This window comes from Kogia breviceps, chromosome 4, assembly GCF_026419965.1.
Source record: "Kogia breviceps isolate mKogBre1 chromosome 4, mKogBre1 haplotype 1, whole genome shotgun sequence".
NCBI lineage: Eukaryota > Metazoa > Chordata > Mammalia > Artiodactyla > Physeteridae > Kogia > Kogia breviceps.
In genome coordinates, this window is record NC_081313.1 from 9,178,707 (window position 1) to 9,194,243 (window position 15,537).

A 15,537-nucleotide genomic window follows, 5' to 3' on the forward strand; every position below is an offset into this window, starting at 1 on the left:
TTTTGAGGGAAACATTTTATTCCTGGTATGCTTCTCTATCACCTGTGATATATAAAACATCAACACTGAGCATATTTACATTATATATAAAAGAATAGGGGATGGCTGGGAAGATAATCCTCTTCTTCTCTAGTGGACCAGGAGGGAGAGAAACTGACTTAAGAGCTATAGGTGGTGGCAGCAGAAAGGACAGTAGTTAAAGGAGAAGCAAATGAAGCCAGTGTCAGGGAGTCGGTGAGGTCTGGGGACTTTCATTGGTCTATAAGGGTAACTCAGAGCAGACCTCCTGCTCCCCACATCTTTTTAGTTTGCAAACTCCTAGAATCCAGTTGTGACCCCTCCCCAGTCCCCCTTCATTCGGTCCACACCACGGAGTCTCAGAGCTTACCCACCCTCACCCAAATAACACTTATTGTTTTCCTGCTCCCTTTCATCTGTCTCTATTTTCCTTGAGGCCCTGACGCAGACAGCAGATTCCATCACTTGTGGTTTGTAGCAAGGACGGTGTCCACTCCCACCCCAAAACCCACAGGGAAGGTACGGTGAACCTGCCTTCTAAGCAGAGCACTGGATGTGAGATCCCTGCATTCCCACTGGAATACTTTTTGCCTTTCCTCATGAATACAGACTGGATATTGTAGTATTGTTCACCCGCTGCTACAATTTCACCCACTGTTACAGTTCAGGGACATTTGGGGATAGCGAGGCTTTTCTGAGCTGGCCTGGGGAGACTGGTCTCCTTATATACCACTATGTTAATGGAAAATACATTTCAATCATAAGATCCTTTCTTTCAAACAATCTTTGGAAACTGAAGACAGCTTGTATAGATCCAAAGGAAATGCACAAATTGTTCCATCCAAAAATTAAATATGAGTAACAAAAGAATTAATGCCTCTCAGTGTTTTACTCTTTGTTCAAGAGGCAAATTAATGAAGGAGGATTGTAAATACAGGAAACCAATTTGAATGCTGAAGAGCCCTTAACAAAAGAGATTTTTTTCTTTCACTTATATTACAGGTTTGGTTGAAAAGTGCACTGGGGCTACCAAACATGAACCGTTATCATATAATGATCACTGGTAGCTTTCCTTGAAACATTTAAAAAACAGCTGTAATGATGAAGTGCACCTAATAGGGAAGAGGTATGACAAAACATCGACAGGATAGTTTGGGTAAAAAGACACATCTCTTCCAATAAGAATCTGATTCTGAATGACTGAAATACGAGCTGGAAACTCACATATGCTTAAAATAAGTCAGAGAGGCTCTTGTCCTGCATGGTATCTGGCTCCAGTGGCGTTAACCATTTCCAAGATGGCGCACGCAAGCACGCAGACAGCAGGGTCATTAATGAATATACAAGTGCCATCAGGTTGATGAGGTCTGATGGATTTAGAATGAACTGGAACAATAACCTTGGTGAAGTTGGAGAAGTGATCAAAGGCTCAAAAAAGGTGACAGCAAAATCATTTACTTCGAGTGGATTAATGAAACTGATAGCAGAAATTCAGGCAAGCACAGAGCCACAATGACATCAAAAAAAGAGAAGTGTGCACCATAATCTATGTATGAGCCTAATCTGATGTAGAAACTCCCGTGCCGTTTCTACCAGTATTTTGACAAAATGTTCTCTCTAGTTCTCTGTGCCTGGAAAACCTAGAGACTGTTCAGAAGGGAAAAAATCAAAAGGATGACAGATAAACAAGATGCCTCTTCCTTGGTTCAATGATTTAGAGATTTCTCACCTAGAAACAAGGTCTAATGGTGATAAATGAGCAGCAGCAAGAAGCAAAGTGTTAGCAGGATGACAGAGGCCGGATGTTTTCTGCCATCTCTCCTGAAGGCCAAAGGAAAAAGAGTGACTTTAACACGGGCTGAAGAAGCTTAGGGTGGATATACAGTTGGACTACGCCCCTGAATGAGGGGTTCGTTCTTCGGGTAGAGGTCTTCTTTTCTAAAATATGATATAGGAGCTCTCATTCGGAAATGTGGCAGGAAAAAAAAAGCCTGGTGAGAAATTACTAGGTTAGACCCGGGGTCCTCTACCTGCGACAGAAATGCAAATAGGCTGACATTTAGATAGGTCATCTGTTTCTTTTGTTAATTATCAGAAAGAATACAAACTGATTCAGGGGGTGGGCAGATAAAAAGATAATTCATTAAAAGAGAAGGAGAGCGTGGCCCAAAGACAAAATGAAGTGAAAATAACCCAAGCGAACTTTAGCAATCCCAGCAAGGAAACTTCAAAGATTAGAAAAATACCTGCTACATCATTGTTCCTGAGTCCTGAGCCCATAAACTGATCTCCGACTCATCCTTGTCTTGCCAAGAGAACCTTCTGTACTTGGTGCTTTTAATCAGGACTCTCGCTGCAGGCTGGCTCTATTTCAACACCATATCAGTCTGATCGCTTAACTTTCATTCACTTTAGGTTATTAAAATGGTCTCATTCCAGTTACAAAGAAGGATGCTTGACCATTTTTACTTCAGTCCTAGTCTCCTACCCATCCTCCAACATCCCAGCCTCAGGGAGCAGGCTGGACCATGACCTCCAGGCCCTGATGCTCCTCTCCCCTCCCCCTCCTCCTCTTTCTTTCTCTTGTACTGCCATGGGGAGGGAGAAGAGCTGTTTCTTCGCACTGAAGCAGCCGGAGGCTCGGGCGCTGGTCTTCTCTGCCTATGCGGTCCATGGCTGTAGAAGCCGTGGGACCAGGTGGCGGTAACTCTCTGCTGCCCCAAGTGGACGGCCTCACTCTGCATCTTCTGACCCCATCTTGCTTCACCCTGAGCTTCCAGACTCCTGCAGGAACACGCCCACATCCCCGACACCCCTGGACTCCTCTCTCCTGCAGGGGTCCATCTTCCTTGAAGGGACCTTCAACTTGAGGGCACACGGTCCTTGCCCACTACGTCTGACCATACCTCTGTGCCGTCTCTCCCCTGTGCTCTGGTGGCACAAGGCAAGTCACCAGCTCTGAAGCTGAGCTGACAGCCAGTCTGGGAAGAAGATGCCAGTCTTTCTTTTTCGCTGCCACCTACAGACTACGGCCTGTTTGTATCCGTACGACCACTCTCTCCCCAGCGTGGCTTCCTTCTTTCTCCCACTTCTCCTGTTAAACTTCTCAACAGAAAAGGCCATCAAACCGGAGAGGTCCCTGGCTGTTTCCTTCATTCATTCTGTCTGAGCTCCCGGCTGCGATGCAGCTCAGCACGGATCGCATATCACATGGCTCCTGCATTCATAAAGCTGTGGTCCCTGAGAAGGCTTAGCCTCTCCATCGAGCCAATGCTTCCCCAACACCCAGAAGCAATCTCCTTTGTGAGTGACCAGCACTCCTGGCCTCTGTCATGCTGTGCACCCTTCCTCCTGCTGCCCTGATGGAATTGAAAAATGATGAGATCACATATTTTGGAAACAGGTCTGTGACCTACGGTGTGACGTGATCTCAAACTCAAGTGTTTACGGCTGTCGTCATTGTCACGTCAGGATGTTAACCTCTCATCTGTTGTCACTGATAAGCACTTAGTAGCCCAGCTGCTGCGGGGCCCGCTGGGGGCTTCTCAGTAAGAACACGTGGAGAAGCAAGTGGACATCTAGACTATAAGCTCCGGGGGGAGCTGGTGAGAAATATCCTGAGAGTTTCAGTCTGGGCGAACCCACCCTCGGCTGCTGCAGCTCTGCGAAGGTCTTGAGACCTTTGCTCCTGCAGAGGCCGGGCTGCCGTGGGCCAGCAGTGGTGTTGAGATGAACAGCAGCTCCAGGAAGAGAAGGGACACTGTTCCGGCCTCGGCAAGGCACTCCTTGCAGGCAGCGGCCCAAGCTCTGCAACCATCCCTGCAGTGATACCCCTGGCCGGCCCCCTGACTCGGGAGCCTTTGCCCCCTAGCAACCAGCCTGAGGAACAGGGAACGTGGGTTTTGGCCTGGCAGCCACAAGTCAGGTCAGCCGGCTTAGTGAAGCCAGCTCTCCCGAGAAACCAAACTTGCATAAAAGGTACACCTCAACTTAAGTCTGACTTTCTTTCTGTCATCTCCCCTTGCCTGGAACAAAAGCGTAATTAATCCATCATTTGTTTGGAGGATGCTGTTTCTCTGCTGGTTCATTGAGAGGCACTATCCTCTCTGCTATTAGCTTGTGAAATTATTACGAAATCTGCTGTGCACCTGCGTTAAACAAACTACAGGCAAAGACAATTTCCGTCTCTGAGCATAATTTACTACCCCCTGACCCGCAAATACAACAAGGTCTTAGAGCGTAGCTTGCTAAAGTCACTGCCTTTCTCCTTTTTCTCTAGGCAGATCTAACGGTCACTGATCACCAGCCGTTGCCCTCATCTGCTGCTCGGCTCCTGGCCACCTCTCCACAGTGCTTTCTGGAAGGTTGTCAGTCAGTCGCCCCGCCACCCCTCCTACGGACGGAGAGCCTCTCATTTCTAAGTGCTCCTCCTTTATGTCAGAGTTTTCCAAATGCTCCCCTGTCCCCTCCGAAACTACCCACACTTCCCTCGGATCCAGAGGCCATTTTGTTCTTCTCCCACCTTCTCAGTCACTTTGAGACAGCTACAGCAGGCGACCCGAGGTTACCTCCCTTCCTTTTCTGGCTTCTTCTGACTCAGAAGTCTACCTTTCTACATTTTCTGGGACAATCCTGCCCACTTCATTTAGCCATTTACTGTCTCTATTCATGTTTCTCCTCATGTTTTTTCATATCACCAGCTACCCTCTCCTCTGAACCCTTTCATAGGTTCCAAAATCTCCCTAAGCATCCTTTCTTGCAATGTGCTACTTCCCAAATTACCCTGCCAAAAAGTGGGCCCTAGGTTTCTCTTCTCTGAAGGTAACCTGCCAGGCGTACGTGACCCAGCCCTGGACACTCAGCCCTCTCCTCTCACCGTCACCCTTCCTCCCCTCGCTTACCAGTTTCCAGCCACACTCCTTGTTAGTCAGGGTTATGGGTTCAACTGTGCCCTCCCAAAGATACGCTGAAATCCTAACCCCAGCTACCTCTGAAAGTGAGCTTATTTAAAAACAGGGTCTTCGGGCTACCCTGGCGGCGCAGTGGTTGAGAGTCCGCCTGCCGATGCGGGGGACGCGGGTTCGTGCCCCGGTCCGGGAGGATCCCACATGCTGCGGAGCGTCTGGGCCCGTGAGCCGTGGCCGCTGAGCCTGCGCGTCCGGAGCCTGTGCTCTGCAACGGGAGAGGCCCCAACAGTGAGGCCCGTGTACCACAAAAGAAAAAACAAAACAAAACAAAACAAAACAAAACAAAACAAAAAAACCCACAAAAACAGGGTATTCGCGGATGTAATCAAATTGACATCAGGTCATTAGAGTGGGCCCTAATCCAGTATGACTGGTGTCCTTATAAGAGGAGAAGAGACACAGACGGAGACGCACAGAGAGGAGGAGGCCATGGGATGTCAGAGGCAGTAATCGTCGTGACGCATGCATAAGCCGAGGAACAGCCAGGACTGAGGGCCACACCACACCAGAAGCCAGGAAGAGGCGAGGAAGCATTCATTCATGCTCCCAGAGCCTCCGAGGGAGCCTGGCCCTGCTCACACCTTGATCTTGGGCTTCCGTCTCCAGAACTGTGGAGAATCCATTTCTCCTGGTTTAGGCCCTCCCCGAAGTGTGGTACTTTGTTGCAGCAGCCCTAGGGGCCCAGCACAGTCCGGGAGTACACACAGCCCAGCCTGCCTCGGGCTGCTTGGTGCCCGGGGCACTTCTCCTCCGAGGCTAAGTCTGCGCTCTCCTCTCACTGCTTCGGGGCTCTGCTCAAACGCGCTTCCTCGGAGATGACTCTGCTGGCCATCTTACACAAAATAGCAGTTAATTCCTACCACTCTCCATCACCGCCTGCCTTCGTTTCCCTGCTACGTTTTCTTCACGGTCGGCACCACCATCTGACATGGGATGGACCTACATCTTTATCTCTTTACTGTTGCCTCCCGCCATTCATCTGGGTCTAGTTCATTCACTGCTGTACCGCCAGGGCCAAGAACAGAGCCTGGGACTGTATGGCTGATCAATGACTATCTGCTGAATGGATATACTCATGAATTCCACTTTCACATAATATCAGTGTATTCATCATTGGGACCTGTTTGCTTGTTCTTTTATGCTGGCATGTGCACATGGCCCTTTGAGTCTAACTTCCCAGCAGCAGTGGCCGAATCTATTTGTTTCAACAGTGGCTCAGCACAGGGTCACACACAACGCACGCTTTCGACGTGTACCAGAGCCCATGACGGATTTCAAAATGTGAATCATGAACAATACAAGTAAAGCAGATACATATAGACATTCTGTCTATAACACTATGCGATTGTCAGGAAGAGATGTCCTTAATTTATATTTTCCACATACACTAACAATAACCCACATGTCTTAACCCGCTTACTCTGACCGGCTGTCTATGCGCATTTTCTCCGCAGCCGTGCGGATTCATGTTGCGGTCTGGGAGACGAAAGCTCAGAGAGGTAAAGAAACTTGCCCGAGATCACAGAGCTAGAAAGTAGGAGAGCAGCCAGGGTTCAAAGGCAGGCAGCCCGGCTCCAGGGACCGTGCTGTCAGCTCAGTGGTGTGCTGTCTCCTGACATCTAGTAACTCATAGAGGCTCTTTTTCAAAAACTGTGGAACAATTTATGATGAAGGAAAGAGAAGAAATGATTCAAAACTCATCAAATGAAAAGATGGATAGCACCTTCTTTTGAATTCTGTGAGGCAGAAAGAACCGAGAATAAAATAGAAATTACGAAGCACTTTAAGTCTAGTAGATAGGAACAAGTCTGAATTTTTTTTTTAACATAGGAAATGCTCTAAATCAGTCTGAGTAGAATAAAAACTATGGGAGAGGGGGACAGTATGCTTATTTTTATACAGAGAAGTCAATTTCTATGTTCTAGTTAACATCACTAAAGAAAATAATGTTACTGGGAAAAAAATGAGTGTAAATGGTACAAATATATTGAAACTATATGGACATGATGTCATACATGCGCGCGCGCACACACACACACACACACACACACACACACGCTCTCCAAAAGACTGATAACCTTAAGTCTAACCCCTATTCCATCAAGTCTAAGTGAGTATGACTCCGGCTATATTTTCCGGCAACTTCTAACTTAAAATACAGTGTACTCATCACTGTAGGAAGTAGGAATTTTTCTCTGACTCCACAAGGTTAGGTTTTAAGCGTTTTGCAAACAGACTCACAGGTCTGGGACTTGCTTTTCCATGGAGCTTATTTGCACAAGGTGTTATATTGCCCTGTTTACATGTTGCTCCTCCAGGGGGTTGTGGGTCCCTTAAAGGTAGGATCTATGTTATTATTATCTGATTCTCCTACTAACCCAGAGCAGGCTGTCGATAAACTCTTCTTTCCACTAGAACTGGAAATTCCATTGCTTGAAAAACAAGAAATGTTTTATTGGAGTTAGGATGATGATAATTGGGTAGAGTTTCATTGGGAGTTAGCAAAATAAAATCAGTGTTGGTTTCTTCGAGAAATTGTTCTTACCTTCAGATTGCATACTTTACTGTCTAAGATCTTCAAATACTTGGGTCACACATTTGATGGCTGAAGACAATTTTTCATACACAAAGAGGCCATCAGGCCAAAATCTAAATTAAATCAGTGGTGGTCACCAGCCATTCCTCCATTACAGAGACATGGATATAAGTCCTTCTCACGTGTAACATCATACGACAAAGTCTGAGTTTTTACAAAGGCACCCTATTTAAGTGAATGGTCTTATGTTTAAAGAATACATTTTAAAATTATTAAAATTTTTAGATTTAATTGTATTAAATTTAATTTATTAATTTATAATGAAATAAGATATTCAAACATTTAAAAACAATCCCTTCTTGTCGCATAAAAAATGTGCAAATGCATTTTTATATCTAGACAACATGCTGCTTTGAATACCACCATGTAGCCCACCCATGGATACCTATGGCCCTGTCTGTATATGCCTGCCCGGTGTGAACTGGGGGTGCCCACCTGCCTACTCTATTTATGCATGAGAAGAAATGGGGGAAAACACAGGAGGGAGGAGTGTAAATAAATCCAAATCATTATAACCCATGAGAGGCACTTAGTATTATCCCTAAATCAATGGGATGTCCTTAATGTTCTTAACTGATGAAGGTTCCCGGAAAGAATGAAAAAAGGATTGTTGAAAAACCATTAAAAAATTATCAACATTTAGGCGCCTCCTAAAAGATGCCTAGAGTACCTACACATGAGCAGGTTTTCATGTCTAAAAACTACCTAGATTATCTAAAGCTCATTTTATTATGACATTCCCAACAATTTAGGAGGCAGCGTGCATGGCAGACGTAGTTCAAATATTACTGACAGCCATCCACGCCAATCACACCTCTGCTCTTTAAAGCTGGGGGACCCGCCTGCATCTTAGCTACTCGCCAGCCCACGGAAATGAGCTGCACCAGATGAGCTGTGGTGTGTTTGCTACAATGCCTGGACCTCTGCTTCCACTGTCTCCTTCCACCCTCCTCTTTCGTGTCTCCTCAACTGCTTTTCTTCTGATCTTATCTCAGTCTGACTTTGAACTCTTGTTTGCATGACACCCTCTGCTATCCCAATTTTTGGACACTTGCTGGTCTTCAAAGCATTTCCTAACTGAATGCTGTGCCCCGGGTCAGGGCACCCAGAGGATTGCAGACTCCCATAGTCACTGGTGGTTGCTGAACTAACCACACCCATCCTTCTCCCCTCATTTCCACCTCCCTGCTGGGAGGGAACCGGGAGAATACCTCAAATCCAAGTTCACTAGACCAGTAGGAGAAGTCAGGGACACGGTTTCTGTCCCTGATTTATGGAAGTGAATTCTCAACTTTGTACCTATGAGATCCGGCATCATTTTGAACAAAACTAAATTTCTTGGCTTCACTCTATGAAAACTGTACAAAGCACTGGAATAAGGAAGGAGAAAGCCACGATTTACGACCCTCCACACACAGGAGATTTAATTCTGCCTTTTGCTCAGCGGCCTATCCATCGTGCAGACAAAGTCAATACCAATAATGAAATGTAGACGGAAGGGCTAAATCAATTCAATAAAACACAATAGAAAGACTAGAAGACTGAGTAAATTTGGAAAGTATTTGGACAATAGGTAATTACAAAAATCAATGCCCGTATATGAAGAGAGGACAGGCAGCCATCCGTCACAAAGGGAGAACCATTAATGATGGTTTGGGCTTGAGTTAGAATGAGAGAACAAAATAGGTCTGTGCAAAGTCCCTACACGTCTGTGTATCTGTGTGTGTGTATACACAAGCACACACGTGGGCTCCCAGTGTGACTGAAGGAGAGATGAAAAGAAACTCCAGATGGCTCACTCTGCATTTTATGCAGGCCTCCTACATTTGCCCAGTTCCTTTGGCTCACTTTTACTAACTTTGATCTCATTTTGTCAACCTGACATCAGGCTGTGCCCTACATACCTTTCCCTTCCTTGTCACCCCAGCCTCCCAGGTACCCGGAGGACATTAGCATGAGGTCCTGTCTGCGTCGGGAGCCTTTAGGAGGTGGAGGAGAGGAATGAATTCCACATGAACCACAGCTCTAAGGACCAGCTGTCGGGAGAGGTGATACAGGCAACCTTGGGGCCACCCACAGCAAAATTTTAAAAAATGATCACACATACACCCAGACATATACATACACACATAAGATAAAATAGTAACTTAAGTGTCTTAACTGTGTTCCTGGCCAAAAAAGAATATGAATAAACGAGTACATCACCACTTAGCAGTTTGCATCCATTAAGTCATTTAGTTCCTACAGAGACTCTACAGGGGAGGTATCAGCATCTCTGTTTAAAAGATAAGAGTCGACAATCAGTTTGTTCAAGGAGACACAGCTGGTGAGTAGGGAAGCGCTGTGGGAAGATGTATCTCTCCGACACTGATGTGTGTGCTGGCACCCCTTCCCTCACACCACCTTCTGTCTCACAGAGCGCGGGGATGCTTCTGATGTGGCCATACACAAGTCCGTAGTCAGCTGTTGGGTGCCATTGCTATGGAGAGGCTTCAAGGCCAGTCACAGATCATGTAGACAGAGGCAGCGACTTTGAACTTGCCAGTCACGGCATCTGACTGCGTTGTTTCATGTTTGGCCTCTGACAGCTCTTTCTCTTCTGCCCACAGCTGAGCAAGCGGATAACAAAGCTCTCATGCCTCTTCCTTTGGCACCAGTAGGAGGTTCAAGCCATGCAAGTCCCTGTCTGCACGTACGAACCCCGCCCTGGTACAGCCCATAACCACCGCCAAACGCCTGAGCCGTTCTTCTTTCCTGTGCTCTCCAGCCAAGTTCAGCCCCGTATGGGAGCCGCCCTGCTCACGCTCATAAGCCTCACTATGCGAGTAACACACCTTTCACACCCTCGCGGGGTGTGTGCAGTGCCCTCAGTCTTGACATCAGAACCAAATTTGGGGGAGGCGTCCTGCTGTTGAGGGGTAGCCACAGCACTTCTGAATCAACTTTACGCCAGTCCTGGGATGAAACACTTGCATGGTCTTTACAGAAACCCTCAAAGGCGTAATCTTCCAAAAATGATGGTATGTTACCCCTTAATCAGAAGTCTATCCTTCATTTTGAATGGCTATTTTGTTTTTTACTCAAGGCAGAGAATGATTACAATAATTACTATTTGGGACAGGAGCCACATAACTTTATTCTTAGATGATTTTAAGAGTATTTTTTTGACACTTTAAGGTCATCTTAGATGAACAGTCATCTCTTTTATCTCAGCCTTGGCACTACTGATATTTGGGTCTGGATACTTCCTCGTTATGGAGGCTGCGCTGTGTATTATAGAACTTTCTGCAGCATCCTTCGTAACCGAGCAGGACCCTAAGAGGCCTTCCCAGGACAGACCCTCTGTGTCGTCCACCTGTCTCTTGTCTGTAGAGAAACTTTAGCCAAAGAATAAATTTAATCAGAGAAGTGAGAAAATGCAGAAAGAAAGGGAAACAGTCAAGCAAGACAAAGTAATAATAGTTTAGCCATTAAACAAAGTCAAAGACCTTTAGTTCCTCCCCAGGGGCTATAGATAATATTCTGAGCCATATTCTTTGAGCTGATTTGTAGATGCTGAAACACCCACCTGGGCGTAAGAAGTTAACTACATGATGCCCAGACTGAAGCCGTGACATAAGCTGCTCCATCTTGCACAATTCCAAGAACTGGCCTCAAGGAAATGGGAACGAGCCGACCCTGGAACTGAAGACTAACTGTCCTTAAAATAATCAAGATGACCCCGATCAGACCACGGCAGGACCAATTTCGAGAGGACTGTCGGAGCTGACTGTGCTGTTCTGCATGTAGCCACGTCCGCCACCTGTACACACCCGAAAGCCCCCTTTAAAAGCTCTTGCCCCCTGATCAGCAGTTGGCAGTTGCTTCTTGGACACAGGTCCACCTTCTCCCCAGGTTTCCGGCCTCCTGAATAAAGCAATCTTTCCTTTCCTACCAACACTTGTCTCTCAAGTATCAGCTTTTGAGCGGTGAGCAACCGAATCTGAGTTGGGTTAAAACCCTGACTGCTACCCACTAGATGCTGAAGCCTCCACCACAACCTTCCTCAGTTCTGACGACCACAGATACCTCCAGATGTTGTCAAGTGTCCCTCGGGAGGCAAAATCACACCTGGTTGAGAACCACTGCCCTATATTCACTGCATAAAGAAACATGACTGTTCTAGTAGGAACGAGCATGTGTCAAGCCCTCCATGGTCCCAGGGGAAGAGAGACAGGGAAAAAAACAAGACGAAAAGCTGCTAGGCTATATACATCTCAATGCAAGCAAGCAAAATCTATAATAAATTGCAATTATATCTTCAAATCTCTTCTTTCCACTCTTAAACTAATTTAGACTCATCCTCAAAATTGCTTACATGCTGTGGAGATGACTCTTTGTAGCTTATAAAGTCTCTTTTAAAAATTTGATTACTCAGCTGCTCTCATGCAAATGCTTTCTCCCTTGTCTAAAAAATCAGAGTTAGCTGTGCTGACCACTGTGATTTTCCAGAAATATCACACACCACAATTTATGCACTTTAAAGTATTCCAAAAACTTACAGCATGTTAACAATTGTTTATATGCTGGACAGGTAAACAATTAAAGAGAGTGGTCTCTTTAACAGAACACATGTATCTTTATGATATCCACTGGCGTCTTTGTAAATGGCTCAGCATGCTTGGTTATAACACAAAGCTGGTTTATTGCCTAAAGTTCCTACCTTACCAATGAGTCTTCCAGAAAGGACAGAGGATACCATATACTGATGTGGTGATCTTGCTGTAATTTGACGAGACAACAAAGATGCTTTGTATTTCTTTAGGATTTAGGAGCAGAGATGACTCCAGAGATGGAATTGGGAAGAAAAAGGCAAATCACACCAAAAGTATAGCGTTTCATAATCTTGTCCCTGTGATACTAGCATATATCCTTGGTCCTCTATTCCTTCAGTATTCAAATATCAAAAAGAAGAATGTACACATAGGTATGCCAAATACTTAGATGAAAAGTGCTATGCTTCAGTCATAAATGTGAATCTAAGTTTTGATAACATAACTTTAAGTTTCGTGTTTCTTTCTCTTTCAACATTACTCTGAACACCTAAGAGGTGAGGAATCTGACACCAGTCATGTGAGATTCCAAGTGGTGCTTACCTCAGCTTTAATTTTATTGTCTCCAAAGCAGAGGTGCTGTAAATAGGCTGCAGCATTAGACTGGACCGAAGGAAACTGATGTTGCAACATCTGAATCACTTCAGGCAGTTCCGGGTCTCTCCATCCAAATTCTCTGAACAAAAGGAAGGCAGGAGAACATGAGAGGGAAATCCTGCAATACTGTTAACCTATGGTTAACTCACTTATGTAACGCCTCTGAGAGTTTACACGGAAATATTTCACAACTGATTGTTCTGGTTTCCTTACCCATACAGCAACTTAAAAAAGGATTTGAAAAGATTTCCTTGAGTAAATGGTTTGTAAGTATATACATGTGTACATATACATATATAATCTTAAATGTATCAACTGAAGTTACATGTTTATGAAGATTGAAAAAAATGACCTAAAATGGCACATGATTTTATAAATGTAGACATGTTTCATTTAGACTTCAGTAGATAATTTATAAGATCACATTTATTTTCTAATATGTTATTTCAACAGTCTTGTTCAGGTGCAGCATTTAGTTAAATTATCAGACAAGAGAAAATATAACTGGATGGGGCCAATCTAAAATGTCACAATAGCAGTTAATGCCATCTTTGTTATATTTATAATTATTATTATTATCATAACGTAACACTTTTCTAGGGATAAAAGTATTGTAACAAGAAGCCTTTATAGGGCTTGCTTGGTGGCACAGTGGTTAAGAATCTGCCTGACAATGCAGGGGACACAGGTTTGAGCCCCGGTCCGGGAAGATCCCGCACGCCGCAGAGCAACTAAGCCCATGAGCCACAACTACTGTGCCCACGTGTTACAACTACTGAGGCCGTGAGCCACAACTACTGAGCCCATGTGCTACAACTACTGAGCCTGTGAGCCACAACTACTGAGGCTGCGTGCTACAGCTACTGAGCCTGTGAACCACAACTACTGAGCCTGTGCTCTCGAGCCCGGGAGCCACAACTACTGAAGCCTGCAGGTCTAGAGCCCATGCTCCACAACAAGAGAGGCCACTGCAATGAGAAGCCCACGCACTGCAACGAAGAGTAGCCCCCGCTTGCCGCAACTACAGAAGGCCCACGCACAGCAACGAAGACACAGCCAAAAATAAAATAAATTAAAAACAAATAAATACATTCATTTAAAAAAACAAAGAAGGCTTTATAAAAGGAAATTATTTATTTAAAGAGTTAGGTTTATTCAAACAATGTTAATAAATCTTATGCATGGTGCATTCTTTTCCTGTATCCTGCTGTTTACATCTGAGCTACTCCAAGAAGCTGGTTGTTTATTTAACTTTAAGAAATATGCTCCAGGATACTTAAATCCATTCTAAAACACAAGGTTAACTGTACCATTATGCAAACGAATATTCTTTCGTGAAATCGATCAGCTCAACCAGTTAGAGCATGGAGCTAACAGGGCCGGATGTATGGGTTCCATTCTTGAATCAGGGAGCCAATTTTTAACGGAGACATAAAAAAGCAACCTCTGAGACCACAGATAAAAACCTGACCCCACGAGCCACAAAAGGGTACTATTTCTCCGAAGGCCAGGCTGGAAGAGAGACAGCTTTGCAGCAATCACTCGACTCCTGGAAAAACAACTCAAAAGCATACATCCTACTGATGCCAGGTCAGTGTTGTCATCTCAGAAGAGGAGTCATGAAAAATGGGACAGAGACGGAGCAGACAAAGGTTAAAACTTTCCTCATAGCTTCTAACCCGTTCTCTTTATCTTTTCTTTATCACGACTGGTAGAGGTTGTCAAGCAAACCGTGAAGCATGTTGGTGCTTCTTTACAGCTACTGAAGACAATATGGAATAGGATTCCTTTTGAATTGGCTCAGTTTTTATGGGAAAGATAAAGCATTCGATTTAATGTGCAGTAAGTACCTAATAAATTTACCTAAAATCTTAGGCAGACACCCATTTTCAACAGGGCATATGGTACAGGAGCACCTTTGCCACAAAACATACTTAAGTGACTGCTGATAATGGACAAACAATCGGATTTTTTTTTGGCTAGGTGATCACAGTAAAAAAAAAAATTATGGATGAAAACACAGGAAGCCTGTTTTTCTTTTTAATTTCATTTCCTTCCATTGCATGATTCTAAACCACCTCAATGTGCAACATCCAGAAAGCACAGTCTTTTTTCTTATAATAGGAGCCTCTTAAAATTATATGCCTTGTTCAAGTTAAATCAAAATCTACAGAACATCCGTAAATTAAAATTAGAAGTGTCATGTAAAGACACTGGATGGCTAAGATGAATTCAGGTAAGCCTGTGCTATTGGAAAGTGATTAGTAAAGAATTCATTTCAGCCTATTTTATTAACCACATGGGAATTGCTCTATTAGGCTTATATGGCATAGATCAAGAACGTCTTTGAACAAGAGCTCTGGAGGGACAGTCTTAGGGGCTCTGCACACACGCAAACACATGGCCTTGCTCGTGTCAATGCATGCATGCACAGATGCACACACACACACACACACACACACGCACACGCACAGCCCAAAATCAACAGAAGGAGGAAAATTCCAAAGAGTCATCCAAGCCTCTTTTTCCAGAAAAGCTTTGTGTTACCTAGCTGAGATTCTGCTTGGATTTTGTGCTGCCCATGTGCTTCTAGGGAAGAGCTAGAGGAAATAAAATGTCTGTCTTATTTGGGCCAGAATTCAGTACAAGGCATGGATTCTTCACATGACGTCTTTTTTTTTTTCTTTTCAATTGAAGTATAGTTGATTTACAGTGTTGTTTCACATGTACAGCAAGGTGATTCAGATATATATGTGTATATATGTGT

At 44.6% G+C, this 15,537-nt stretch overlaps 1 protein-coding gene across 1 annotated transcript in view; it reads right to left on the minus strand.

Moving 5' to 3' along the window:
- CTNND2 (catenin delta 2) overlaps window positions 1-15,537 on the minus strand; it is a 961,852-nt gene that overhangs the window by 252,959 nt on the left and 693,356 nt on the right. The window contains exon 11 of the mRNA XM_067030803.1: window positions 12,717-12,849. Within this exon, the coding sequence (XP_066886904.1) occupies window positions 12,717-12,849 (133 nt within the window). The remainder of the gene's footprint in view (window positions 1-12,716; window positions 12,850-15,537) is intronic.